Source organism: Gadus macrocephalus, chromosome 19, assembly GCF_031168955.1.
Source record: "Gadus macrocephalus chromosome 19, ASM3116895v1".
In the NCBI taxonomy this organism is placed as follows: domain Eukaryota; kingdom Metazoa; phylum Chordata; class Actinopteri; order Gadiformes; family Gadidae; genus Gadus; species Gadus macrocephalus.
In genome coordinates, this window is record NC_082400.1 from 6,962,930 (window position 1) to 6,990,645 (window position 27,716).

Here is a 27,716-nt window from a genome sequence, read left to right on the forward strand (position 1 = left end):
TACTACGCTGCTGTAACGATGTGGCTCTGCACACGTGTCCTCCGCTCTCCGTGACGTCTCGGAATCACCACGCGAGTCTTCCTTCTCCTCGAGCGCGTCGACCACCGCTTGCTGATGACCAGGCGTTTGAGACCACGTCTCTTCGAATCCCGAGCCCAAAGTAAGCATCTTCCAGTTGTTGGATGTAAACGATCTTAGGGCTGGGACACATTTCAAAATAAACTGTTTGTCTACAGATGAAGTTAGTGCTCATCCTTATTTAAATTCCATGTATGTCCATACATCCCGGGGTGCTTACTTTCATAAAAAATATTTATAGATTTCAGATATTCATTGCTACGTCAATATATGGCCGAGCCTATAGCATAATTGGAAGTTGAGTGTCAAAGTGCTATCAAGTGGTGTCCGTTTGATATTTAGCCTAGGCCTATGTTTGAAAGTGTTTGGTCTTTATTTGAAAAGGGTGAGGACAATATAGGCAGGTGGCACAAAAACAGCATATTATCGAAAAACCACATAGCCTACTTCTGGTCAAAAAGTAGCCTATACAGACAATTCACATTGTTGTCTGAAACATAGCCTACTTTGCATGACCATATTAAAGTCGAGGTAGGCCTACCTTTTATTTGTTTTACAAAATGTAGGTATTTTACATATTCTCAAATGTGATATTAAAATGCTCAAATGTTACACAAAAATACAGCGATCAAAACTCCTCTCTTACCATACTCCACTGTGGAGAGCCCCTCGTCCCATCTGGAGTGGCGGCGAACGTTTCGTTTCATAACCGTGTGTGGCAATACAAATCCAATGTAAAACACAGTTAAAGTGGAAATGCACGTATTTTATAAAGCCCTTAAGGAGCACTGCTGCTCCTATAACCACAGGGTGTCCAGAATGATTGTGTAGCCAGTTGCCCACTCTTGGAATGCGGAAATAGCTAAAGTACAGAAAATTGTTATCGGGAACCAAACGTCTTCAACCGTCGAGCTGAACTTTCTCTGATTAAATGATGGTCTCTGGCCCCTGTTTCCTTTGTAATCAGGAAAGGAGCAATCACCGGCTAGCTAGAGGCCTCCACAAGGCCTGCCCCAGGGACTTCCTGTCTTTGGTCCTCTCTCATCACTTGCTGATGGTGTCACCGGGGACAACGGATGTAAACGTAGGCATCGGTTACCATGGTTACCGCCAGCAAGGCCAGACCCCCTTTGAACTCTTGAGATTTTACAGTACAGTATCATTTTTGGAAGAGCTTTGCCGCAGTTGTAAAAACAACATAGATAGGAGGGCTAGATAACAGCTGCTAGATTTTGAACTCATTGAAGAAGATGCACAGCTGCTTCCATATTTCATTTGCTGGCCTCAAGCGAATCAAAATGAAATTGCTGGCGACCGTGTATAGACCCACTTAGTAGACTATGGGCTGGGAGATCCAGTTTCTTAAATAGTGGGTGTGTAGTTCACTTGTATTATAATGGGGAACAAAACTAATATGTCAGGAGATTTTATATTAAATGGGTCGGTTCAGGATAATGTATTTTTATCCTTCAGTGATCCTTCTCAGGGTAAAAAAAGAGCTGTGAGACCACTATAATGTCGGACAGCATCAGCATTAACACATCCAATGTAAATTCTGCTGTGCTAGAGCACAAGTTCCACATGCCGTTTAAATCACCTTCCAGATAATGCAAACATGAAACTGTTTATATTATAGTTACTACAGCACTACTTTGTTTGGCATAATCCTTCTTCTAATGGGCTTTGTGCAACAATGCAGGTAGCCCTGAATATAAAACCACAACTAATTAGAAGAAGTCGAGGATTACACAAGAATCAAAACATTGTGGAGGCCATCGCAGTAATCACAACTTCAATCGATGCATTAGTAGTAAATTTATTGAAAAAGGTACAACTAATTAGATGATAGGTACAGGATCCAGAGATGTAACAGAACATAAACCGAAGTGCATTTTTTATTAATTATTTTCTTTAAATGTCTATCTGCAATCAATTCCACAAGAGTCACTGCTTTACTAATACCATTTGAAGACACAAAGAGGTTGGCCATTGTTAACATAACTAAAAACAGGCCAACTACAGTAACTACAGGTTAAAAAAAAAATGAAGAGTTTGGTAACATACAAAACGTTATTTTACATCTATATTCACTTGAGTAAAATATAAAATGGAAACCAAAGAAAATGCTTCTTTAGCACCTTTTCATGCTCATCACTGCTTGAATGGGATCAAACGGTTGCAAAGTTATTGATTCAAGAACTATTGGTTGCCGTCAATTGATATTTATTGTCAATTGATATTTCGTAGCGAGATGCCCCTTTTCACCAACTATAGCCAAAGAGACATCAAAAATGTTAGCACCACACACCTTGATTTTCAGGGGCGAGTTTAAAGGATTTTTTATCAAAATGATGTTCTAATACCATGGCAGAATGTGAACCCCTGTTGAAAACATATCCAGCATTTTGGTTAAATGGTATGTTTTTTCTGAGAGGCTACTTTTTTTCAGTAAACTGAAGTAGGCATAGATAACTTTGCCAACAACTTTTTCATTATTCCACAATTCCACTCGAAGTCCACTGTTTATCTTTGAAATCGACTAGTTCAGAGCATTTTTCTTCAGACAAACTCAGGAATACAAGCACTAGGACTAGGGCTCTCTAGATGGAATGGTACATGCTAATTAACTATAGACGTCTACCAAGTTGCTCCCATCCATTTGTCTCGTCTTCATCAAAAACATGCCATCTCTCTGAACGTCCAATTTCATAATTGTGGCCACAAGAAAATAGATTTACTCAATTTGGACAAAGTTTCTATTGTAATCACGGTAAAAAGATGCATCTCCCAAGAAAGGTTTTTGAAAAAAATCTATGGATTTGACAAAAAAAGATAGATTAGGTTTGCTTGTCTGTACTGCCCCCTAATGGTATATTACACAAGTTTGAAGGGTGAAGTAGTGGTGCATTTCTGCACAAGTGAATTGTGCATGTGATTGTGTGCGTCACTGTCTTGGATGGGCTTGACAGTCCTGTGGCAATTGCCCATCATTTTCAGAGGGGGGGGGGGGGGGGGGGGGGGGTGAAGAGGCTGACTGTACAGGTCTTGCGAGTGAAGAAGTCCATCTGTGTGTATGTATGTGTACATGTATTCATGTTCTACTGTGTGAGTCAGAAAGTACACACATGTATTCATGTACATTCATGTATGTATGGGTGAGTGTCTATTCATATAAATGTGGCTGGTGGTGAGCACGGCAGAACAGGCTTGGGAACCGGACAGTTTCTACAGGGAGCAGTTTGTTCTTCGTGTGGGGATCCAAGTTTTTAAGCTCCAAGTTGTAGAGTTGTCTATGTGGAACCCAGGTTCGACGAGTGAGGACAAGGTTCTCGAGACTATCTCTAGAGCCTGGTTCTATAGGTGGACCGAGAATGTCCGGGTAGAACCAGGATCTACGGGTATAGCCCGGTTCCTCCAGATAGATCCAGGATCTTCAAGGTAGAAACGGCTTCTTCGGGTGTAGCCCGGTCCTCCAGCTAGATGGTGGATCTCGAGGTGGACCCCCGGTTCTCCAGGGGGGGTTCAGGTGGCTGGGCCGTGGGAAGAGCTGGTGTCGGGCAGAGTGCTGGGCTGCTGCCGGTCGCCCGGCGTGCTGTCGGCCTGCAGCAGGGCCAAGGCCGCAGAGGAGTACCTGCACTTCGGAGAGCCGCACTCACAACTGAACTGCTTCCTCTTCACCTCCCAGAAGAGTTCACCGTAGTTGAACCTGAGAAGGCCGGGGAACAGAGTAGATACCTGAGTGAAAGGCACGGTACAAACCTACTGAACTGTGGAGAACATCATAAGTAGATCAAAGGAATGGCTGCAATTTAAATTATACTATTAAAAACGATCAACTTGGATCCGTTCTATGGAAGGTGAAGGGAATAATCAAGATAGAGGTCCTGTGGAGCCACTATGGTAGTGTAGGGCATTTGTTATTAAATGGCATCTAGCTTAAGGATGTTTAAAGATCGACTGGCGGACCCAATGAACCTAGAAACTTTCAGTAGGGATGGGTGAACACCCCCACCATCCTCGTTTGGTTTCTAAACCCTACCCAAGCTCTTCTCCAGCCTTGATGTTCTCGCAGGCAAAGAACGCGATGTGAGGGAACCGCAGGTCCTGGTGGCTGGTGAAGACCCGACACGCGAACAGGTTAGGCTCGCACATGTGGTTGATGAAGCGGCTGATGTTCCCGTAGAAGTGGGCGTCGATGCAGTAAACGTCCTTTGGCTGAGAGAGTGTGGAAGAGAGAATCGAAAACAGACAAAACAGACAGAAGAGAGCGAGAGCGAGAAAAGGTGAAAGATTGAGAGACAGCAAAAGGAGAGTGGGAAAGCGACATAAACTGGAATTAAGTCGTGTGGAAGCACCGCTGATTGTGCCAACCTCAACACAGACACATCAACAAGGTGCAGTTGCGATCATCTGGTGGATAAAACTGCCATGAAGCTATCCAGAAACAGAAGTACGTACATAAAGGAAGGTGATATCAATCAATTGCAATGAGGACTGTGTGTACCTTGTTGTCCATGCTGAACAAGTAGGTATCGTTTTTTCTCATCTCAGCTTCCTCCTCTGAGATTATCTCCCCCACATACCTGGGAGAAAACAGTTAGGATTAACAGTGAATCAGTGATGGACAGATTTACGTCAGTTACTTCAAAAAGTAGGGTTCGAGTTATTGTGCTTTACATAAATGTATAAATACAAAAACATACTCGCAAATAAAAGTGCCCTGCGGTATGTCTTGTAGCGCCCGTACCCCCCAGCCCTTCTTAGGGGTCCTGAACAGCTGCAGTCTGATCCTGAAAACAAATGACTTCATTAAATGAAAAGTTAAATCCATCAAAGTGGACCTTCTGGATTTGCATGACGTAAACAACAAACAAGGGGACCCAGAGAACATGACGCAAAAAGGAAATGGAATGGGATTGTGTGAGATGGACTTTGAGCGTTTAACGTGCATAGTTTGCAGTCTAAGGAGCATTCCTGTTGCAAAGTTCAGATGTACCTCAGTCCGTTCTGCACCACGCGATTTTTGCAGGTCCTCCGACAGGAACACGCGTGGTTGCACTCAAAAATCAGGGGGGGCTCCTCCCTGCAGAACTCTGGCAGCAGACGGCCAGCCTATAGGGCCAAAAAGGACAATGTAGGAATGCACAACTTCAGTTCTACATTGCTCCTTGTCGAAGGAAGCACGGAAGAACGAGTTTTATCTGTAAAAGATTGTTGGGCCGGACGCCAAACCGCTACCTGCTAACCTATTTCAGAACATTATGATAAGCACAATAGTAGCTCCATTAGATTTATGGAGTAATGAGAATTCATTGGCTGGGACTTTGGTATCACAGGCCGATAGTCACCGATAGTGCTCCTCACCTTGTCGTACCAGCAGCGTAGGCTGAGCTGTCCACACATACACACGCTGGATGAGCAGTCCTCTTTACATACGCAGTACTGTGGGGGCAAGAAGACACCAGCATTGGTGATTTTTTTTGTCATTAAAATTGATTGTTCAGGTTGTTTGATTTGAAGTAATTAGTTCCTCTTTAAACCAACTGGAATTGGATGCAAGCTTCATCATCCCTTAAATCAATGTACTTAGGTGTTCACAGAGTAGTGCAGATACCTATTGTATGTTTGTTTGTTTTTTATATAAGAAAAGGCAGACTGGTAGGGATATAGAAAAATGTGCAATAACCAGTCAATCCCAATTCCACTGGAGAATGAGCCAGGGCCTGGGAACTAAGTGGGCACAGAGAGGTGTGCAATAGGTCATATAAAGGCAATTTGGTCTGGAACCCCGACTCGGATCCACTTGAGGAACCACCTGACTGACGAGCCCCTATGAGAAAGAGGCACTTGCTGGGTCGGGGAGGGGTGTGTCTGGACTAGAGCCCGACTGCTACTGGATTTTATTAGCCGATAGATTCTGAAAAAAAAAATAGATTCTGTTCTCTGGCCTTGGGCAGTGCTAGACAAACTACAGAATATAGAGTCTGTTGTGAAACCTAGGCGTACTACTGCACATTGTATGCCGTGTACAGTACAGTAAGTGCTTGGGTCTGACCATCTCAATTTTAATCTGGTGATGGGTGTTACTCTAGCTCACGCATTAGCGTGAGATGTGCGTTAGTCAAGTTCAACTGTTCGTGTGTGATGATGTGCGTTAATCTAGCTCAACTCTAAATGTCGGATGTGTGTTAGTCCGGCTCACCTTCAATCTGTGAGGTTGTGCGTTAGTCTAGCTTACCTGTATGTTTGTGAGGTTGTGTGTTGGTCTAGCTCACCTGTAAGTGTGTGATGTGTGTTATTTAGGTTCACCTGTAAGTGTGTGAGGTTGTGTGTTAGTTAAGCTCACCTGTAGGTATGTGTGAGTTTGTGTGTTAGTTAAGCTCACCTGTAAGTGCGTGATGTTGTGTTAGTTAAGCTCACCTGTAGGTATGTGTGAGTTTGTGTGTTAGTTAAGCTCACCTGTAAGTGCGTGATGTTGTGTTAGTTAAGCTCACCTGTAGGTATGTGTGAGGTTGTGTGTTAGTTAAGCTCACCTGTAAGTGTGTGATGTTGCGGTCTATGTTCATGGGCGAGGTCACGCAGTTCACAGGGATGTATTTGTAGTTCTCTGGACACGTCTGTCCATCCTCAGAGTTGACACAGGGGATGGGAACCCTCTCGTGTCCCCTGGCAACATCTCTGCACAGGAAACAGGAAGTGGCCGTGGTTAGAAGGACGTTATGATTTGACAGAGCCCGTCGTCATATATATCGGTATTCATAGAATCTTATTTGAAGAAAAGTATAGTTTATAGTGTGGACAGTGGGAGTGTGTGTGGATGATGGCTGGTTTAAGCAACCTCATCTGGCTGAGTCTAGCTCTGGGTGAGGTCAGTCATCAGTCAGCCATCTCCACACACTGGGGCGATATCCTGGATGGCAGCGGAGCACCCTTGCCATGTTCATTAACAAACCTTTGCAATGAACCTGATTTTTAACACCACCCCCCCCCCCTGTGTCTTTGGTCTGGAGGAGCCCAAAAGAAGTGGAGTGTGACAGCCACCAAGTTGGCGTGTAGTAACAGCCTTTGCTACACATAGTTTGTCAGAAACAGATAATTGTGGTATGTTAATGTTGTATATGCATGTCAAGCAAGAGAAAATAATGTGTCTAACTAATCATTCCTGCAACAGAGGGGGGGAAACTGAACATAAGAAGTATGCATGATTTGAAGGACAATGGTCCTCGAAGGGTCTAGGAAAATATGCAGCTTGTTGCTAAGGGATAAGATTCTAGATCCCATGGGCATGAACCTCTTGGCCTGGGCCACGCAGTTCACAGTGACCCCAACGGCTTGTCAGCAGGCCATGCAAACACAAAATGTTTTCCGTACAAATATTGAATAGAAAACTATAAATGATTGGATATGAAGCCAGAGTGTTTTGACCAGACGCGACAGCATGTCTGGAGATGAGGAGCCATCTGGTACCAGAACATTTAATTCACAAGTGGACAAATAGTTCCTTCTTATACCAACAGTAGATCCTCTAGGCAGGTCAGAACAAACCCCAAAAAAGTCTTCAAAATCATCTTAGACATCTTCAAACCCAAAGGTGGAAAGTTTTGTTATTGCTGATCATTCAAGACCAAGGCTGGAAACATTTTATTTTAATCCTTGCAGTTGCATTCTTACAGCAGAGGTGAGCACCAGCAAGCCCTCACTAGCAAGCAGCGTGTTAGCAAGCAGCGTGTTAGCAAGCGCGCTTTGGCCGAAATCGCAGCAAAATTTTCTAATTCTAAATCCATCAATTTAGTTCAAGGGACCCACCTGTTGAGGACCTTCTGGGTGTCCTCCGGGGGGCAGTTGTTCAGGGCCTGCCTCTGCCTGCGGTTGTCCTGGAGGCAGAGCCAGGCCTTGGAGGTCTGGCCACAGCAGTCCAGGGGCGTCTCCCCCTCGCGGTTCCTCAGGTATACGTTGGCCCCCTGGGAAAGGAACAACCTGGAGGAGAACAAGAAAACAGGCTTGGTTGTTAATATTATGGGATGCTTTGGACTGTGGGACTGAATCGCCTCTAATCAGGTGTATTGGCGACATTCCTTTGGCCCCCCGTTACATTTAGACTTTCAACGATAAGTTACTTAGCAGCGAGGCAGGACTGGTGGAAATAAGCTTCTGCCTAAACATTGAAAATAAAACAAAATAAAACAAACAAAAGAAGGCACTGTGGCCGACTGTAACCTTCTGGGTCCACAAAGTAACACAGGGTGATCGACATCCCCTGACTGGATTTAGTGAGCGCTATGCATAGTCTGGTTTCTGCTATTAGCCCAGTACAAAAAAATTAAGACAAATAAAAATAAAAAAAGACAAATACCTGAAATTTTTAATTATATCATATCAATAAAAACACACAATTCATTATATTCCCTCCTTATACAATCCAAACCCTTGAGCAACATCCTAATGCACATTGAACATAATGTGTGATGGATTGAAGTGTTAATGAAATGGAGATATGTAGGCCGCGCTGGGACTGAGTGAATACGGATTAAGAAAATGACAGCTTGACAGTGTAATGACCACGTGTAGTAGAACGATTACCATAAATGTCTCGATAAATATATACGCTAAGTAGCGCTAAATCCACGGCCCACTCTCTGACAGCCCCTGACTGGATTACATTTTTTTATCGTCTTTTTTCGTATAAGACGATTTTTTTGATCGTCTTATACGATCTTCAACATAGTAATTTTGATCGTGTCTGAGAGGCTTCCAGACAGGTATGATGCCACGATCTTTGGCGAATTTCAAATACAGTTGTATTCATTGGTCAATGGGCAGCAGCTCATTTGCATGAAAGCTACAGACACCAGAAACAGCGCATTCTGAAGGGACTGAAACAGAGGGGAATAGTGGTAGGAGAGATTTCTTTTTCCTAAAAGCTATTTCCAGCAAACGGCATCAAAAACATGTTTTCTGGAACTCAGATACTATGTTTACTTGCTATGAAAACGTCATAATACATCTCCTTTAAATAAAGACTCACATGACACACTCGACGCGGTTCTCGCGTGCGGCGATGTGCAGTGGCGAGTCCCCGTGGATGTTGACGGCGTGCAGCTCTCCGTGAGCCTTGATGAGCAGCTGGGAGATCTCCACGCTGCCGGAGAACGCCGCCCAGTGGAGGCAGATGTTCTCCTCCTGACAGGGGACACACGGCCGTATTTTCATTGATCAATGGTGTACAACAAGATACACACGCACATCCGATCGCAGGCAGGTGGAGGGCAAGTGAGGACAACGTTGGTGGGAATCAGGACATTCGGGGAAATACATTGTGCAGACTTTCATATGAACGGTATGACTACCATGGATAGATAGCAGGATGAACCATAACTGTATGCATGTATAGCGTCAAAATCACAGGAGCCACAATATGTCCATACAAAAAAGATTTAAGCTTTAAAATAGCAAACATAAAGGCAAAAAACTGTAAACATCTGGCAAAAGAAAAATTAAGTATCTATTTATTAAATTATAAGAAAATAATATACAAATGTATGTCAACAGCAAAACCTGTATTTAGCAAGGAAGCATAAAATGTATGCATGTCTAGAATGAAGGGATTAAAATGGCCACCTTGTCTCTGATGCTGACGTCGGCTCCTTTGGACAGCAACAGCCTCACCTGGTCCAGGTGTTTGTACTCCGTAGCCCAGATCATAGCCGTCCAGCCACCGTCGTCCTGGAGGAAACGCATTGGAAATATCATGGAAGAATTAGAATCAGAATATCAACGGTAGAAATGGTGGGGACCCAAAAAGATACCAAGACAATAAAAGGAATGAATGATGATGAAAAAATTAACAATGTAAATAATATGGGTATGAGAATTACTTCTGATCTTGATTATCTAAGAAAATTGATTCTCCAAAAATAACAAGGAGAACAAAAAGAAAGACAATTGAAAGATTTAGTTCCAGACACAGAACCTTGCTAGTCAGTGTTCGTGGGTTCATGGAAGGTTCAGAGTCCCATTGTGTCATGTTGAAAGTGCGTACCTGACAGTTGATGTCGATGAGCTGGGTGGAGAGAAGGTACTCCACCACCCTGTAGTGCCCCGACTTCGCCGCTAGGTGGAGACACGTGAAGCCTTCGACGTCCTGAGGAGCCACAAGTCAAAAACAGCTAAACCACAAACGCTCACGCCTTCAATCTGTACCGGTACGTGAATAGCCCATGTCTAAAAGCCTTCCTGTAAATGGTTACGGCTGGTGTAGATAGTTTTTCTGGAAATTATTATTGAAGTGTAGGGTTTCACATGCATAAAATTACTTTAAACCAACAATATATTAACAGGAAGTAACTGAACTTAAAATGACACGTTCACTGTCTCTCTCTCCATTGCTAGAACAGCTTTCTATGTTATTTGAAGTGGGCAGTTTTCCCGGGGAAAAAGGGACAAGGTCATGAACGTCAGATTTTTTTATAACTTTTATTTTTAAACGCTTATATCCCCTAACGCCAGTCCCATCGTCTCAACCCTCAATTTGCAAGCTTGACCAGGCTGCAGTTCCCTGAAGGCCAAAGGGGGCGGTAATGAGAAGGAATTTCTGATTCTTACACCAAGTACCCTAAAAGGCCTTGTGTATACTGTTTGCATCACGCTTCTCCCAAAACCTATTCGGACATCCCCCCCACCCTGTGACTGCCTGAGAGGGGGGCGCCTACGCTACCATGTCAACTGACCCATCTGGAGACCCCCGGGTACCTTGTGTGTGACGCTGGCCCCCGCCCTCAGCAGGTACCGGGCCGTCTCCATGTGGTTCCCCTCACACGCCTCCATCAGGGGAGTCCTCTGGTCCTCGTCACACATGTCCAGGTTAGCCCCCGCCTGGACACACAGGGGGCACAGCTTTAGCAGTGCTTTGTGAGGGACTGACTATATGTATGAAAACAAACACCTGTGCCCAGTTATTATAGCATGCTGTATGCCATGCGTGTGCATACCAAATATAAAATCATTTTACCATCTCAATTAGTTCAAACAGTAAAACTTCAACCATAAATATTGAACAGAATTGACTATCTCCATGAGACTATATGTTGCGTCTTGCTGTGAATCGGCATCTCCTGGGTAGTCATTAGAGAAACGTTTTCATGATCCGTGAGCCCTCAGCCAGCTGTACCTGGACGAGCATGTGGCAGATCTCTTCGTGCCCCGTCTCGGCCGCGGCGTGGAGCGGAGTGCGTTTGTTCTGCGCCTCCATCTTGAAGTTGGGGTCGATGCCGTCCACTGTGCCATACAGAGAGAAGGGGAGAACTTTATCAGGAAGTAAGAAACCGGTCTGTGCGATGAAGAAGTGGTCAAGACTATTTCTGTCTACCTGAAAACAGTCTATTTCGGACTTGCAACACGTTTTTTGTCACGAGATAGTATAGACCCTAGCCGGTGCTACTCTGACCCCACTGACCAGAATAAGTGGGGTCAGACCCTAGCCCGTATGAGTTGGAGAACTGGCAAGACTTTGGGATCAGAATGTATTCAGACTACTTGGAGGTGGTGCCAACATACCCAACATCAGCACCACCTTCTTCAGCTCCGCCTGCTTGGCGGAGGTGTATAGCTGCTTCGGATGGAACCGCAATTTCTTTGGCCTGGTTGAAGAAAAAGTGTATTAATTTATAACAACAATAACAACAACGTATACAAAAACCCACACACTGGTTTTGATGATGAAGGATTTGATGGAAAAATCATATGTTTTGCTACCTTTTAATCATATACCGGTAGTCTTTGTTTTTCATTCTGTGTATTGTCTTGCTTTTCCTCAGTGTTGTCTACGTATTGACCTTTGTTCTTGGGTCAGCCACCTCCCCGTTGGAGTGAGTGATGTCGTCAAAATGTTAACCCTTGCGCTCTGGTCATCTGTCCTACGTTCCTCAGTGGCATCTAAATGTAAACCCGGGGGGGTGGGGGGGGGGGGGGGGGGGTCTCGTAGCCCTGCAGTCTTCACCGAGGGTTTCAGTGTGCAATAATATATACAACCTCCTGATGCCGCCGTTTCAATACCATTAAAAAAGCTTCATGGCACGACTATTGTTGTGCACAGTATTACCGATGCATTATTTATCTTTTTTATTGTACCTGATGTAAATATGTTTTCTTTCCCTACGAGAGTTTTGTACATTGTTATTGCATGATAGTTAAAAATATATGCATTAAAAAATTAGATATATTTTTTTATACATTGGTAGTCAAGGCGGGGCCCTATTGTTGTTAAGGAGGCCGCCTTAACCATACAGTGCTGGGGGAAACACTGGGATAGGACATCCTCTTGGGCACTCTTCTGCTCGATGAGAACATGGGTTAACATGACTTGATTTGATTATTGACATCTGCAATGTGGGAAGGATCTGAAACTGTATAAATAACTCTGTCAAACTGTATTATGGACTCACTCTGCTAGAGAGGAGTCTAATGTATGCATGCATTAAACCTAGCTTATACATGTTCTACAAGTGTGGTGTGCTTTTTGCCTTAAGAAATCTCATCTGTCCTAGACGCAATATCTGTTAAAGGAAATTGCCAAGACAAGGACCATTGTAATCATTGATGTTGTTCATATTCCATAACAGTAATCCGTACTTCTCCATGTCCAGGGCTTGGAGAATGGTCTCCAGGGTGTCCTTGGGGGGTCCCAGGGGGGTCCCGGCCGTGGGAGTTGCGACCACGCCTGGTCCAGCCAGAGGTGGTCTCATCCTGGGCCAACCAGGGGGAGCGGAGCGGTCCAGACCGTCTCCTGGACCCACGCACAAAGAGCTGTCTGCCCTGCCTCCAGGTTCAGCACTCGGCACCAGAGAGGATGAGCTGGGAGGACCGGACAAGAGAACCGTCAACTCCATCCCAGTTATCCAACTACATCCGAGAGGTAATACTTTAAAGTGAAATAAGCCTGTAGATCCTCTGGGATTTTTGCATCATAACAATAATATAAAAGACGAATGTCTGCACTGTAAGAAACTTAAGAAGAAGAACAGCGTTAGGTAACACCGTTATTTTTTTAGTAACGGGCTAATCTAACTAACTACTGTTTCCGTCGTTACAACGCCGTTACTGAACGTTAAATGCGGTGCGTTACTATGAAATGATTGAATAAAAATAAGCGTATACGAACGCACCCCTGGCTCCACACACAAACTGCTAGTGAGGAGACCGGGTAAGCGATTATGATTGGCTAAGGCAGAGTCATGATAACCAATCGGAGCCACCGACCCACACCCACCCACCCCCACCCCCACCCACCCCCACCCACCCCCACACACACACCCACCCCCTTTAGATTAATGTTATGCATTGCCAAGTTAACAAGATTTCTTTAAACCTGTCCTCATTCTGAAACTGTAGTTCTACCAATCAAACCATTATGGCCAATTAGACCAAACACACAGATATGAACAGCCACATCCATGAACACGACTGCGTTCCCCCCCCCCCCGGTCTCCACCAACCTACCCGTCGGCGGTTGTGGTGTCGGCGCGGCCCTCCAGGGCCCCAGGGGTGGGGGGCCCCTGGTGCTGGGGGACCACCAGGGCCACGGTGGAGGTGGTGTCGGCCTTGGCGATGGTGACCTCCTTGGCCTTGCCCGCCTCCTCGCCGCAGTGCGGGCAGAAGCTGTGGCCCTTCAGCACCGAAGCGCACGCCCGGTGGAAGCGGTGCGAGATGCTGAGGTCCGGCTGGCACTCCATGAAGGTCCCCTGGGACGGGAGCAGAGAGAAGTCCATGGTCAGAACTTTATGGAAACATATAAATATGACTGGGTTAAAAAAAAGACACCTGTTGTCCGAGTCTCCGTTCCAGACCTTATAAGCAGGTTCTGGATTGTTTTCTTCTTCTCTCAGAATATGCAATACATTAGAACTGTGGTTCACAAGTTGCAACACACCTAGGTCTCATAACCATTGTTGTGAAGTTTGCCTTGCCTTGCCTAAATGGCCAGGCAGTTATTTTGACATGTAAGCCTGCATTTCACTTTACCTGCCGAATGGTTAAATCCATCAGCCATTGGCTGGTGGCCGATGCTAATTTTGGACCCTGAACACAGCCCTATCTCCTTCTCCTCCAAGATAACGCACTCCACCCTCGAAACACACAAACCCTCCCAGGCGCAACCCCAGCTTTGGAGCATCAGCATTAGCACCACTTAGCACATGCAATGCTGAAGGGGTTAGGACATCTTTACCCCCGGGCTGGCTGTCGCAATGACACACGGATGCGTAGGTTAACGCATTATTATGCTGCGCTAGCAGCTAGCCTATTAAATGGCTAACTCACAATGACTCCAGGTGAGCTGAGAGTGGCCCATTTAGCACGTAAAGCGTGGTACAAGTCCTCATAGCTCATCGTAGCCCTGGGTCTGCCAGGGGTCAGGTTAAAACGCGGCGCTACTCACGGCCCTGCAGAAGAAGCCACAGCCGGGGCAGCACTGGTGCTCGAACATGCCGGCGCGGTGGTCGTCGCACAGCACCAGCAGCTGCAGCGTGTTGGCCGGCCGCATCATCTCGTGCTTCAGCACCGCCGCCTGGCAGCGCAGCAGCAGGCCGTCCACGCTCTCCGTGGCCATGCACTTCCTGTCCGCCAGGACGAGGATCTCGCGGCTCTTGGGTGTCTCCATGCGGCAGCTGCACAGCGGTATCTCCTGGGCCAGGCAGTCGGCCACCGCGGACGACCTGGAGACGCCTGGGGGGGGGGGGGGGGGGGTACGGGGTAGGCCTTCAGGACGTGTCGCACTACAGTGACAGGTGTCACATCATGTATCTTTACCATTCTGTCTTGTCTTTAAAAAGGCTCTGTATTCCGAGGTGAACCCAGATACATGCCAGTAACGAGCTGGTGAGTGTTGCTAATTTGGGATCATCCCCCAACCCTTGTTATGTTGCCATAGCCACAATACGTCTGATCTAAACCCTTAGGATTTACTTTGGCCAGAGTCCAATTTGACAGAGATGGTACACATAGATTTCTGTGTTGATTTCGAGTAGATTTGATGCGCCGAGTAGATCAGCCACTACAGACAGTAAACATTCCCTTTGCATGTATATCAGAGGACCTGGAGCAGGTTCTCACCAGCGTTTTGGAAGGGTAAGAGGCTCTCTGGGACCTTGGGGTGAAAAGGCTTGGGGAGGATCTTGGTGTACCCTCTAAGGGAGTCAGCCGGGGCCAGGGATGAGGCCTGGGACAGGGCTTGGGTTTCAGGTCCTGGAAGGAAAGAGGTCAAAAAGGTCAACCACAGTCAAATTCTGTGCCGTTGAGCAAGGCCTCTGGCCAAGGAGACGTCAAACTACACCACTACCAACCATTAATCTTAAATATATCAAAGGATACACAATGACTAGACTAGAAAAGTACACAACCTTTAATATACAAGCATCAATTCCAATCATCGTTGATGACAAAATCCTTCTTTGGCAAGTAGGTCCGCTTCTCAGGTAGAAAAACCCAAAGCCAACCAAGAACCAAATCCTCCATGTTGTTCATAAACTGTGAGAGTTGAGTTGTAAAACATTACCTTTGACCCTAGTCTTTTTCAATATCCTGGATGGTATTAGCCAGGGACTGTCTGGCTTCATCTTCTTCTTCAGCATCTTCTTCTTCTTCTGACTGGATTCAGAGCTCTGAGGTCGAGATTAATCATTTGAACGAAAGCACAGTGCCATCTGATGGTTAACCTAAGAACCCCCCTTCAAAATAGGTGTCCCATTACAAGAGTGACAAATACCATGGTAGAACAGCACGAAAGGGTTAGCATTTGACTCCCTTAAGAGATGGTGCAAGCCATACTCAGGACGCATTCCCATTGAGCATTGGGAGCATTGCGTCACAAGTAGTATCATTTGTAGAGGGCTCTAATGATGCCAGGTAGAAGTCTGAACATACCAAGTCTGACTCTGTATCGTCTTCCTCTCCCTCCTCTTCCACTGAATCCTCAGTCTCCTGGTCTTCCCCCTGTTGTGTCACACCAAGGAAAACACACAGTTAACACCAGACACAGCAGAATGCAGATTCATATCACAAAGTAACACAGGCCTCAATAAGCAAGGAAATATAATGCATGGAATTATACCTTGCAGAGTCAACTGCTTGTAAAAACTGAGAACCAGGCATTTCACAACATTGTGAAATGTGGTGACTTATCAAGACAACCAATGTATTTTTTGCTCCAACCTGAGAGACGGGCTCAGACGTGCTGCTCAGGTCCTGGGAGCTCTTGCCATTTTCCTCCTCGTCCTGCTCCTCTTCATCCCAGTCATACATCTCCTCAGACTCGTCCTCAGAGTTCTCCATCCTCTCTCCATTCAAACCCTTCTCCTCCTTTGGCTACCAGATGGAGAGAAGAATTCAAACGCATTAAATAATTAAATAGAAAGAAAATGAAAAAAGAATGTACTGACATTCAAGTACGGACAAAATAGATAATGATGGCTGAATAAAAGAGCAAAACCTTTGCAATTTGGCTAATTGCATACAAGACACAGCATTGTAGGCTAGCCAACGTCATACATGCTACAATGACTTCTATCACCAGCAGCTCAGCTCTAGCTTTTTTAACACAAATACCGTCAGATACCGTATACCCGGGAAATGTCAGTAGGGTATGAAGGCATAAAAAAATAGTAACTGCCTAAGCCGACTGGACAGTTTTGATTCAAAGCTTCCCTTTTTTAAATAGTTTACTAATGATTGCTGAGTTTGTGTTTGCTGTTGATAGTAAATTACGCATTTAAAAGAAAAGCAAAAAGAAGAACGCCCTTTTCGTTTGATTTTGAGCTCAGCTTTTATCAGATGTAGGATTGTTCATCTAAAACCTGTTTTGTGTGAGTAGCTATAAACTCATGCAAACGTATTAAACAGCAGAAGCAAAGACCTGGGGATTGGGAACCGGTTTGTTTATCCGTCTGTACATCTCCCGGATCGACCGTTGCTTCATGATTCGCCTCTTTTTCTTTGGAATGAGGGTGTAGGTGCCCATTTTCCTCTTCTTCCTGCGGTAGTTCCACACCCCGGCCTGAGACGCTGAAAACAGAATGCAAAAGTTAAAGGATTTAACGATACTTGCACTCTCGTCGTATTCGGCCATCGGAATATTCCTAGTGTCAGTCTTTATGAACCCAGGGAGGCTTTGGGGCTGTGGTGCTGTGGTGCTGTGGTGCTGTGGTGCTGTGGTGCTGTGGTGCTGTGGTGCTGTGGTGCTGTGGTGCGTGCTCTAGACGGTGCAGTCTAACCCAGTGGGATCTTGTCTTCGGAGGAGGTGGTTGGCGCTTGTGGTGAAGGAGTGGCCGGGGAAGAGGAGGTGGTCGGGGCTGAACACGGAGTCGTCTCCTCTGGGCTCTGAGGTAGCTGGTGCTGGAGGGAAGGCTGGAGGTGGGAGTCCATCTCAACGCTCTCGACCTCCGGCCTCACACAGTTTGCTTCCCTCCGTTCCCTGTTGAGAAGCTGCAGAGGACGGACACCAAAGATAACTTTAGGGTCACTGGGTTGGAATCGCAAGACACCTCGCTCAATGGTAGGGGTATATGTAGGCTGCGGACATGTTGGTTGGACCCCATTACCCTGAAAATCCTATCCATTAGACCATCCTGGCCTTATCTCAATGGACTTTGACTCCACTTTTATTTTCCTACTCTTTTAGTTTTAGACGGTGGTGCTTGGCATCATTGACATCAGGTCTAATAATCTCTAGCGGACCTTTTGCGACCTGATCGCAGATCTGGAAACGGTCTTGCAGCAGACCTTTGGGAGTAGAACGCCCTACACTATCCATTAGTGGTGCAGCTACAGGCCTGGTTATCCCTGCACTGTGGTTACCTTCTGCGCCAGGCTGACAGCAGGTCGGGACATGGTCTTGCGGGCTCTGTGGATAGTGACGGGCGGTGGGGGAGTGCCGGTCGAGGTGGCGGCCAGGCCCGGGACGTTTGTAGTCTCTGGCGTCCGGCGTCCCGACGCGATCCCAGCGTCGCCGTCGCTCTGCCAGGCGTCCGAGCTGTTTGCGTGGCCGGGGGAGACGGGAGACGGGGGGGATTTGGCAGAGTGTGCCGTTGGCGTGGCCCCGGGGGGGAGCCAGTTAGTCCTGCATGGGGAAATCCCGCCATCGGTTGAACCCCCCCCACCCCGTTTGTCCAGGATAAACCCATTGCTGCCGACGACCGAGCCGTGAGGGGCGACCAGGTGGGACGTTCCGTTGCCGCTGATGAACGAGACGGGGCCGGCGGAGAAGCAGTGGGTCGCGCTCTTGGGTCCGTGGTCCAATTCCATGCCGTTGAGCAAGGTCTCGGGTCGGGAAGATGGGGAGAGTCTGCTAGCTGCCTCGTGATCTCGCCCTGTTGGATACAATCGATTACTTTTTGACACAAGACATTTTTTCGTTAAACATGTTTGCACTGAAGCTAGCACTTCTGTTAACGATGAAGTTGCCCAACCACAACCCATTGGCTCAATCACTACAGGGAATTCCCCCCTAAAATGCATGTGAAGGCAGCTTTAAAGAAAGACATACGCACCATTGGCGGATAGTGTTTTTTATGGTTTGGGAGGAAGGACTGCGTGCTTGGTTGCCATTGGCCTGCTTGCACCGATAGTGGCCTATTGTGGCATAAGTATGTGACACTCAAGTTGTTTCAGGGTGTTTTGCAGAACTAAAAAATAGCAGGATGGGATAATTATGTGAATTGATAGAAATCCACCGGTGGCAGCATTGTACTTTGAAAGCTGGTGGGCAGCATGTACTGGACTACAAAGGCAGAAGGAAAGGATGCAAAGCCAATTAGTCAAATCAGGCCTATTCTTGATTTTTAAAACTAAATAAAAAAATCTGGGCTTATCATTGGGCCTATTATTGCCCTCAATGACTCAAGCTATTGGTTGTAATTTGGCTATGTTTATTTTAAGAAAAACAGACACAATACTAAAAGTATGCCATTTAAAATGCATCATGCTCTGAATCATTCACCAACATCCTTTCCACAATATCAAACAGAACGTTTAGATTAACAAACAATTAAAAGAACAACAAGCCTAACATTGTTTGAGGCAAATGTGGATGTTAATGGATGTTTCAGAATGTTGGTCATGGTGTTAAGGCAATTAAGATTGCGGGACTTCATTTATGATCAAGTCAACCCTCCCCGCGGGCTCCGCAGCCCGGCCGCCGGCAGCCCTGCCCGGCCGCGGGCTCCGCAGGCCGGCCCCGGGCTCCGCAGGCCGGCCCCGGGTAGCCCTGCTTGTTTTTAGTCACCTGTTGTTTGTGTCATCTTTTGTATTTATATCCACACATCGGCTTTGTAGCAGGAAGCGATTTGATTGGCTGCAGTATGCGTCTACAGAGACTAGTCCCCCATACGTCAGACACGCCCTCGGCCATCTGACTAAAAACAATGCTATCATTCCGCATTTCTTTAAAAAAATATAACCGGCGGATTTTTCCTGCTTGTTATTGCAAAATGGATCCAGGAAACGCGTGGAGTGTATTTGCATAACCGCGATCTGATTGGCCGACGGATCCGGCGCTGCCTGAAAAGTTGAACATTTCTCCACTTTTTGACGCAGCCCACGGAGCCGAATGGACGGACGGACCCACAATGCATTTGGCGAGCGCCCCATGCAAAGTCAACGAGGTGCGCCGACGGACGGAGGTAGTGGGAACAAGCCCTAATTGTCAATAGGCCGATAGGGGGTGCTAATGTCCCTTTACCCAGGGAAACTAACATAACATACATAGGCATTGAAGTAGTCGTATTTAGGGGCATTAATTCATTAATGTAGACAATCGACATTTTTTATTCTCAAAAATGTTAAGGAGGATCTTCCTCCCTCTCCTAAATGGAGAAGCCTCCACTGATACGCACATAGTCTGAACATAGTACATGCCTAGTAGTACAGTTATGCAGTGAATGAGTTACACAGTTAGAGAGCAGCTTTAAGCCACGACTGAAGGTCTCGGACTAGAAGGGTATTTCCAACTCACCAAGCCTCATCTCTCCATCAGCTGGGGGCTCCATCTCTTCTTCTGTGATGGAGGACTCCTTGCCAACACCACCCTTGGCCAGACCAGTTGGCTGAAAGGCAGAGTCATAAAATAAAAAGATGAGCAAACATGAATAATAAGCATCAGTGTTAAAAAAAAAAAAAAAAAGTGCATTTAAAGAACAAGTCAGATCAAGCCTGCTTGGGGCCAAATCGATGAGTAAGTAAATAAAAATAACACGTACGTTGTTTCAGCAGTTTCATCAATGTGATAATAACCACAGGGAAGGAACTAAATGAGAAGGAGCCAGGTGTACTTCCATTGTCACTTGAAAAAAAAATAACCGATGGACAACCGACTGGAACCGATCCTCCGTTGCTTCTAAAGCACACCCTTAACCGTCAACCATAACCAGTTCCCCCTTTCATCTTTAGAGGAAGAGGCACATCCGAAAGGCTGATCTAAAAACTAAAAGTCTCCCCATCATCTTCCCCTGATAACCATGGCAACTGTCAGGCAGTAAAGCACCTCTGCTCTCCTGCCAGTAGCAGACCACTTCATGCTAGCCCCGCGGAAGCATTGACCTCCAGACGCACGTTACGCACACATCCTGATCTGACGTTTTGTTCTTCCTGTTTGTCAAAGCAGCCAGTAGATCTTATCAGTCTACTTCTACAATCATTAGTTAGCACCAATGTTCAAAGCAAGAAGGGTCTATTTAACTCATTTGTCAGCATTTTAGGGTACCAAGCATGTTCTGGTGCCTTAGCATTCAATGCTACATTAGAAAATAGTGCTACACAGCAGGTGACCTGGGGTTGCGTTCAACATTTGAGGTTGAATGTTGAATGCATAATACCAGTGAATTACAGGACCCTATATATTTCTCTACAAACACTTTTTTTTTTACCTTGTAACCATAGAACACTTTGATACCGATAACACAATATAGTTTGAGCATATATGCAAAGATTAAAAACGTAAGGCCTGCTTTGAGTTACCAATGTGCACTTCAAACATGTGAATAGCCCAATACCACAGATTCTTCCTTCATCAAGTCTGTATAAAGCAAAAAATAATAGAATGTTCAATTGGAAATGTGTTGGTTAAACATCCTATTCTGATCCTATTTAGCCGCCTCTCCAACAAAACCAGGACTTTCTCTGAGGCCTCAATGCAGTACAAGCATTGCTGTCGGTTTCCGTCCCTATATTTTCATCTCCTGGCTTAACTCGTCTTAAGTCCCAAGCTTCCCAAAGACTCTTTCAGAGACATTGTACATGTATTGCGATTTATATTTGTCAAAAGTTAAGACTAGAGGGTGCACAATTACAAATCTGGGAGAGGCATTTACAATGGGATTCAGGCGCAACGAGTCTAGCTGCTGCTGCTGCTGCTTGAAAGATAGGGAACCTCTTGCTCTACAGTCCAAAACAGACAATCCACTCATTGAACATGATTCAAACCAAGGCTCCTGGAAATACACAGCATAGGAGAGAGTGACAACCTGCCTTTCAGTCAAGAGAGAGAATAGAGTAGTGATATGCCCTTCACACAGGCAGAACACAAGAGCTTTCAGCTCAGGTCTAATCCAGAGTCCCCTTGTCAATGGACATCTAACCGGCAACAGGGCTCATCTGGTGAAAGGTTTCTATTGGATGTATTCAACCCATGCAAGGTTCACTTTTTGCTCCTGAGTTTTAGAAAGTCATACAGGAAACCACTGTTCCCCTGTTCTCCCCCTAGTGGCCGGCCGAGGAACTGTACCCACGAAAGAGAGAAGAAGAGGTGGGGGAGGGGTAGAGCTGTCTGCAGATCTCCGCCATTTCCTAACCAGAGTGTTTACAGACCTGCTGTGCGAGTTGCACCGGTTTCCCCCTTAGATTACCGATAAAAGGCCTTGGGTACACTAGGTTACATGGGATAGTGAAAGTAGCTTCAGTTCTACTCCAAGCCCATCTGTGCAGATAGCCCTTGGTTGGCACAGCATTCACATAAAAGGAGTGTTAGGAGTATCTAGATAGAAATGCGGTGCTTGACAAAACAAATACGAGAAAAGACAGGACCAACAGCCTGTGTAGATTACGTTGAAATATCAAGCGCTTTAATTATGACATATGGCAATCACATCCAAGTTTAAAAAACGTTTAAATAATGCCCACACCATGGACAGACTGAGAACCCTAAATGGGGTTGGTATTTGGGTCTCCCCGGGTTAGGCCCATCTGTTAGTCCGGTTACGTCCGTCTGAAAGGCTACAAACATGCATGACACAAGACATGCATGTACACCGAGTCAACCTTTCACACAGAGCCGAAACCCTGCGGGTTAAACTCAGCCTGCATGATTCAGACACCGAGACGAGAGAGAAACAGTACAGGAAGCCTTCAGGCAGATCATTGACCACTACCCTGAGGAGGCGTGCCATTACAGTCTCCCTACAGAGTTTCCCCACATCATTTCCATCCAATCTCAATTGTATTACTAATGGCGTCTGCTTTTGTTCTGCATTATCCTCAATCAAAGTGAAGGTTCAGTCTGAGAGAACCGAACTGGTGCCTCATGCCCCTCATCTACTGAAAACACAGTGCTTCCAGCAGAGACTCAGAGAAAAGCCCTTCCCTATTTTTACACTTTCTGAAATGTTAGTATGTTACACCGGAATAATTTCATTCCTGGGGTTGGAGACCGAGAGAGGTTCAGAAGACACACGGGAACGCAGGAGAGGAAAAGACGGACCGAAGGGACTAGCAGCTCGGTAGAGCGAGGTAACCCAAGAGAGGATCTCAGGTGAGGCAATCCTACAGATGGGCATGGTTCCAGATGTCCACAGAGCATGCAGCCACCCCTCGTTCCCTCCTGTACTCCGGCCTTCATTGCCCTTAAGACACAGTGGCTGACTGCTTTCCAAAAACCACAACCAAATCCAAGCTACGAATCCCTTCAAACGACACTTGACAGCGTTTTGCTCTCAGGAACAGAAAGGCCCACAGCAATTATCACTGCAACAATGGCCTGCTCATCAGGTTCGACAAGGATGTATGTTTTCCTAAATTACAAACAGTATTTGCTTTCCTAAATTACAAATCTTAGGAAAGCAAATACTGTTCCTAAAACGGCAATGCAAAAACAGACATCATCCACAGACCCATAGCCTCAGAATCCAGCCCTTTGCACCACCAGAGGAGACCCTGACAAGCCAGCAGAGTAATGGGGCTAACGCTTCCCCTCTCAATGGAGGATGAGGAGACTCCATACCTGCTTTCTTCTCATGGCCTCCACTGAGTAGCAGAGCGCGTCAGAGACAGGAAGAGGGTGTCGGAGTGCACATGCAGGAGTGAGAGTGAGAGGAGGGAAGAGCGAGAAGAAGAGTGGAAGAGTGAGAGACCATGATGAGCCTCAGAGCAGATCGGTTTCCCTCCCTTTTCTTCCTTTTCTTCCCCTGCATGCACATTCATCCTGCTGGTCATGTGACCTGGTGAGTCTGTCTTCCAACACCGTCTCCCCCGAGCATGCTCAGTAGGCGCCTAACGAAATGCCATCTTTTCTCCAAATGCTTTTCCTTTTTTTCTTACTCAAAAGACATTGCTGCTGATCGTACGAAGGAGGGAAGATGAAAAAACGTGAAGGAGGACACACTAAATCCAGAGTTGATGATTCAAGAGAAGCTACGGAAGCCCTGAGTGGACAAGAAGGCTTTGTAGATCTCTGTCCTGACAGTAGAAATATGTTTTTATTGTCCTCAGGGTGAAAAAACAAAACATGTCAAAGCCAGCCAGCCCTTCAAGGAAGAAACCAGTAAGGTGTCTCAATTACAAGCAACCTTCTCAATCTCTAAGACTATTAAACTTAATCATGAGGGGAATAGCAAATTTGTTGCCAAATTAGATTTAAGAAGTATGGGTAAGCTACTATTCCTGATTAACAGGGTTGGTCGGTTTCAAGTAGGAAGTGATGACAATCCTTGATAAATGTGTATGGAGTTAATTCTCGGTTAATCATTTATACTTTGTCTCTTTTTTCAGTGCTCTCTGGTTCTTTGTAGTTTGCCAAGTCCTGTTCGGTCAACCCCGAACAAAAGAAGAGCATGTTATGCCGAATATAGTTATATTGAGGTATTTAAATGAATTCTGTTAAAGCGGTGCATTGACATCTTCCATGAAAAATATTCTTGATTCTGAGGATAAACACCAACACATCTTTTTACTGGTAAGAAGGTACTTATGGATTTTTAAGTCCCTAATACATCATTTATAGCGTTAATTTGAATATTGTACGTTGCATGAACCCAATAGAAAAAGAGTTTAAAAAAAAAAGTAATTTAGAAGACATGTAATGCAACCACTAGCTTGTATGGAGTAAATGAGATTTTGTTAGGTTTTGCATTTCATCAGGAAGGGCCAAAGAGCAATTTCTTCTTTCACCTATGAACACTATCTACAATTAGAAAGATCATAGAACCTCTTTGAGCATTGCCACTTTTTCCAGGGTTCAGTAACCCAAAGAATTCCCCCAAAGGATCTGCCTACATTGTCATCAAAAATAAGTTAATAAATGATGATTGAGCCGTCTCTGGTTACAGCAAGTAGATGAAGTTCTTGACTTTCATCAGGAAAAGACTGAACACTTTTGGATTCGGTCATGGTCATGATAAGTGAGCTTGTATTCCAATCCGACAAATGAGGCTGACTTTGGATGAATGCTCTCAGGGAAGCTGAGACATCACAGTGGAGTCTTTGGAGACAACACACATCTCCATGTCAGGGGGGAAAACCAAATGTGTCGTGGTGGACAGAGGAGATCTTTGACCTGGAGAGCCAAAAGACCCATCCAAGATCAGGTTTTCACACAATTACGTTTAGAGGAGAAAGTTCCCCATATCATTTAAACGATGGCATCATTCATTTTTAAAACAATGCAAGGCACAACACATTAAGAGAATGTCAGTATTGTCTAAGGTTAGGGTATTTAACTCCCAGCCGAAAGGTTCAGGTTTCGAACCCAAATGTCCGAGTCTAATCCGTAGGCATCCTTAACCAGGATGCTTATCTCATACTTGCTTTTTCTGAATTCAATAGGTTGGACTTTAGATTTGCTTCCGCTAAATTACTAAATAGTAGCTGAGCTGTGCATTAAGCAAATTCCTCAAGCATAAATTCAAATTAGTTATTATTTTACTTCCTGACAAAAAGTGTGGACATGCAAGGGATTCTCCGATGCATTTCATTCACTGGGTTTCAAATGTCATTAAGAATTATTTTGCCAAACCAACATTGGAGAAATAGTGTTGGTAAAATAAACATAGTTATAACGGAGTCTGCAAGCAAGGTATACTGCTGCTTTAACATGGCGGTTGAGCCATCTACATGTTTTACACTTCCTGAATGACGAGGGAGTCACAGCCAGGGTTTGTGTTTGTCTCATGGAACCTGCAGAACGTACACAACAGACCAGTGCATGAACGTTTTTATATTAAAGTGAACTATACATTTGTATTTGTACTTTATATTTCAAATGTATTTTTCCATAGATCAATGCTCGGATAGAAGGTAGCCTAGTGATACTTTCTCGCCCTTCTCCATTTTTTCCATCTGGGTAATACATATCATCAATCTATCGAATTATCAGAAGACTCGATTTTGAGTTGAGGCTGTTTATAAGACGAAACTGGATGCATTGATGTTTTTTACCTCAACTTTATTTATAATGGGTAAACCCTAATTGTCCTACACATAACTCACAGCATTGGGGGAAACTTGCAGAAACCTCATAGCCTACAAAATGATATCCTCAAAAAGTATCCAGATGCTTATTAGATTGGAGGTTATATTTACGAAATAAAGAGTAGTCGTGGCTGAGTAGCGTCTTGCTCTAGTCAATGCTAATAAGATGATGGGTCAGATGATAAGACATAGGTTTGCCCAGCAGACAGGATGATCAACCGGACCACCAGTTCCTCACATCAACAAACGAACACGTTCTCGCTCCTCATGCAGTCCAACTTGGCCACAACAAAGCAACTTGGTTGGACAATACAAAACGCGCTCTTTTTTACATTCCTTCAGAACACACCCACACACAAAGCCATAGCAAGATAATTAATCTGTAGACAATACGAAACCGAAATCTCAAAACGATGTATGTTTTACTAGAGATAGCAGGGATCTGAGCCAGTGGTGCCATATGCCATACTACTCTGGGCTGATCTGGTGTACCTTGACGTTAAGGCTTCCCCGGTCAAACCCATTGATTCGTTATTCGGACCATAAGTAGTTAAACCAGATAATAACTTCAACAGTCACAATATCGCTCTATGGTAGAAGTGAGCCGGCTCGGCTAACTAGGTAGGCAGCTAACCATTTGAGCTATACATCTTTGCCACTAAGTCCTGCCGACTCAACACCTCAATAACACAGGCTGTACACACATCAAACAAAAATGTATCCAAAACGCATGCACGTTTGATTTATTCCCCACTACTGCTGGAGCTGGAAGAGGTGGATGGCTGACGGGACCCCGGAACGGGCATTCAGAGAACTCAACGTTTGTTTTTGAAGACTAAAACCTCTTCCGATTCAGATTCCCGGGTGCAGCATCTTCCTGCACACATTCAGTTGCCCTCCAGTCCAACACAAAAGCAATCGGCTCTGTGTTGCTCGGGGTTCAATTAACGAAAGACACGGACTCCAAACCACCGACTCCGTATTCAAAACAAACCCGGTTTGGTTTTCGGGAAAAGTAAGCGGGTGATTTATCTCTCAAACCGGTGGTAAAAGGGTCTCGTACTCACCTCGGATCCTACCGAATCCATGGTGCCTGGACATAAGCTCCGCCCACCGAGGAACGTCAGCTTTATCGTTCTGGCATCCGCGAGAGGCCACACCTGTGTTACATTTCTTTTGGGGCGATGCATTAAATATGCATTGGTAAATATCATGTTAGAAAATGTAATAAGCCATGCGAATTAAACACATTCAATAAAATTCAGGTCGTTAATACCTGAAAAAACAAAGGAATTGCCCTTCACAACTTAAACAGAGGGCTGTCTGTTGCTTGTCAGTTTATTGATGAAAGAAAACATTGATTTGGACCTCATCAAATAACGTTGGACTCAGTTGAAATAGATAAATATACAATTTCCCCCATCTTAAATGTATTATTATATTTAATATAGGCCTACATATCTTGCCTAGTGCTGCACGAGCAGTTTGTATTCCAAACAACAGGTTTATGGTGGTCATAAGCTAAACTGCTTTTATAAATATATAGATCTATGATCCTTTAATATTCACATGTTATAGCTGTTTCATGCTTTCAATACTGCTATAACAAATACAAGTTCTTGCTTGCACTTTCATAGATGTGGGAGTTGATTGAATATATACAACAACCCTTCCTTGCCTCTCTGTATTGTTTGCAGGTCCAAGTGTCTTCGTCCTTTAGACCTCGGAGAATGCACACATGAAGTTACACCTTGTAACCTCGTTCATAATATAGTCTCTTTCATAACTTTCCTTTCAATCAAAACCAAATCCCTGTTCTAGCAACACAATGCTTATCTTGTGGAAGATGTTCTTACAGTATGGGAGGTTTGGCGTTCAACTTTTAAACTTGAGAACAGATTTTATGTATTTCTTAT

At 45.1% G+C, this 27,716-nt stretch overlaps 1 protein-coding gene across 3 annotated transcripts; it reads right to left on the reverse strand.

Moving 5' to 3' along the window:
- Positions 1-1,878: 1,878 nt before the first annotated feature.
- Positions 1,879-26,919, reverse strand: ehmt1b (euchromatic histone-lysine N-methyltransferase 1b). 3 transcript variants are annotated; one of them, XM_060037944.1, is made up of 26 exons: positions 26,868-26,919; positions 20,078-20,168; positions 17,923-18,434; positions 17,340-17,550; positions 16,982-17,130; positions 16,282-16,434; positions 15,994-16,062; positions 15,626-15,731; positions 15,184-15,315; positions 14,510-14,796; positions 13,573-13,814; positions 12,706-12,927; positions 11,632-11,714; positions 11,246-11,352; positions 10,828-10,950; positions 10,118-10,219; positions 9,697-9,801; positions 9,104-9,258; positions 7,885-8,055; positions 6,612-6,756; positions 5,443-5,520; positions 5,075-5,190; positions 4,782-4,868; positions 4,583-4,661; positions 4,118-4,293; positions 1,879-3,784 (listed from the first exon to the last, which is right to left on the reverse strand). In XM_060037944.1, the coding sequence occupies exons 1-26, from the start codon at positions 26,886-26,888 to the stop codon at positions 3,601-3,603; spliced, it is 3,906 nt and encodes a 1,301-aa protein (XP_059893927.1). In that variant the 5' UTR covers positions 26,889-26,919; the 3' UTR covers positions 1,879-3,600. The 3 variants fall into 3 exon arrangements, with proteins under 3 accessions (XP_059893927.1, XP_059893930.1, XP_059893928.1); XM_060037947.1 differs by lacking the exon at positions 26,868-26,919 and adding an exon at positions 26,537-26,848; XM_060037945.1 differs by lacking the exon at positions 26,868-26,919 and adding an exon at positions 23,336-24,485.
- Positions 26,920-27,716: the final 797 nt, after the last annotated feature.

Excerpts from the sequence above, each read along its gene's own strand:
- ehmt1b (XM_060037944.1), bottom strand. The coding sequence starts at position 26,888 with ATGGATTCGGTAGGATCCGAG. Across the intron at positions 9,259-9,696 it reads ACGTCAGCATCAGAGACAAG|GAGGAGAACATCTGCCTCCA; the intron begins GTGGCCATTTTA and ends GTCCCCTGTCAG. Across the intron at positions 3,785-4,117 it reads AAGGCTGGAGAAGAGCTTGG|GTTCAACTACGGTGAACTCT; the intron begins GTAGGGTTTAGA and ends CGGCCTTCTCAG.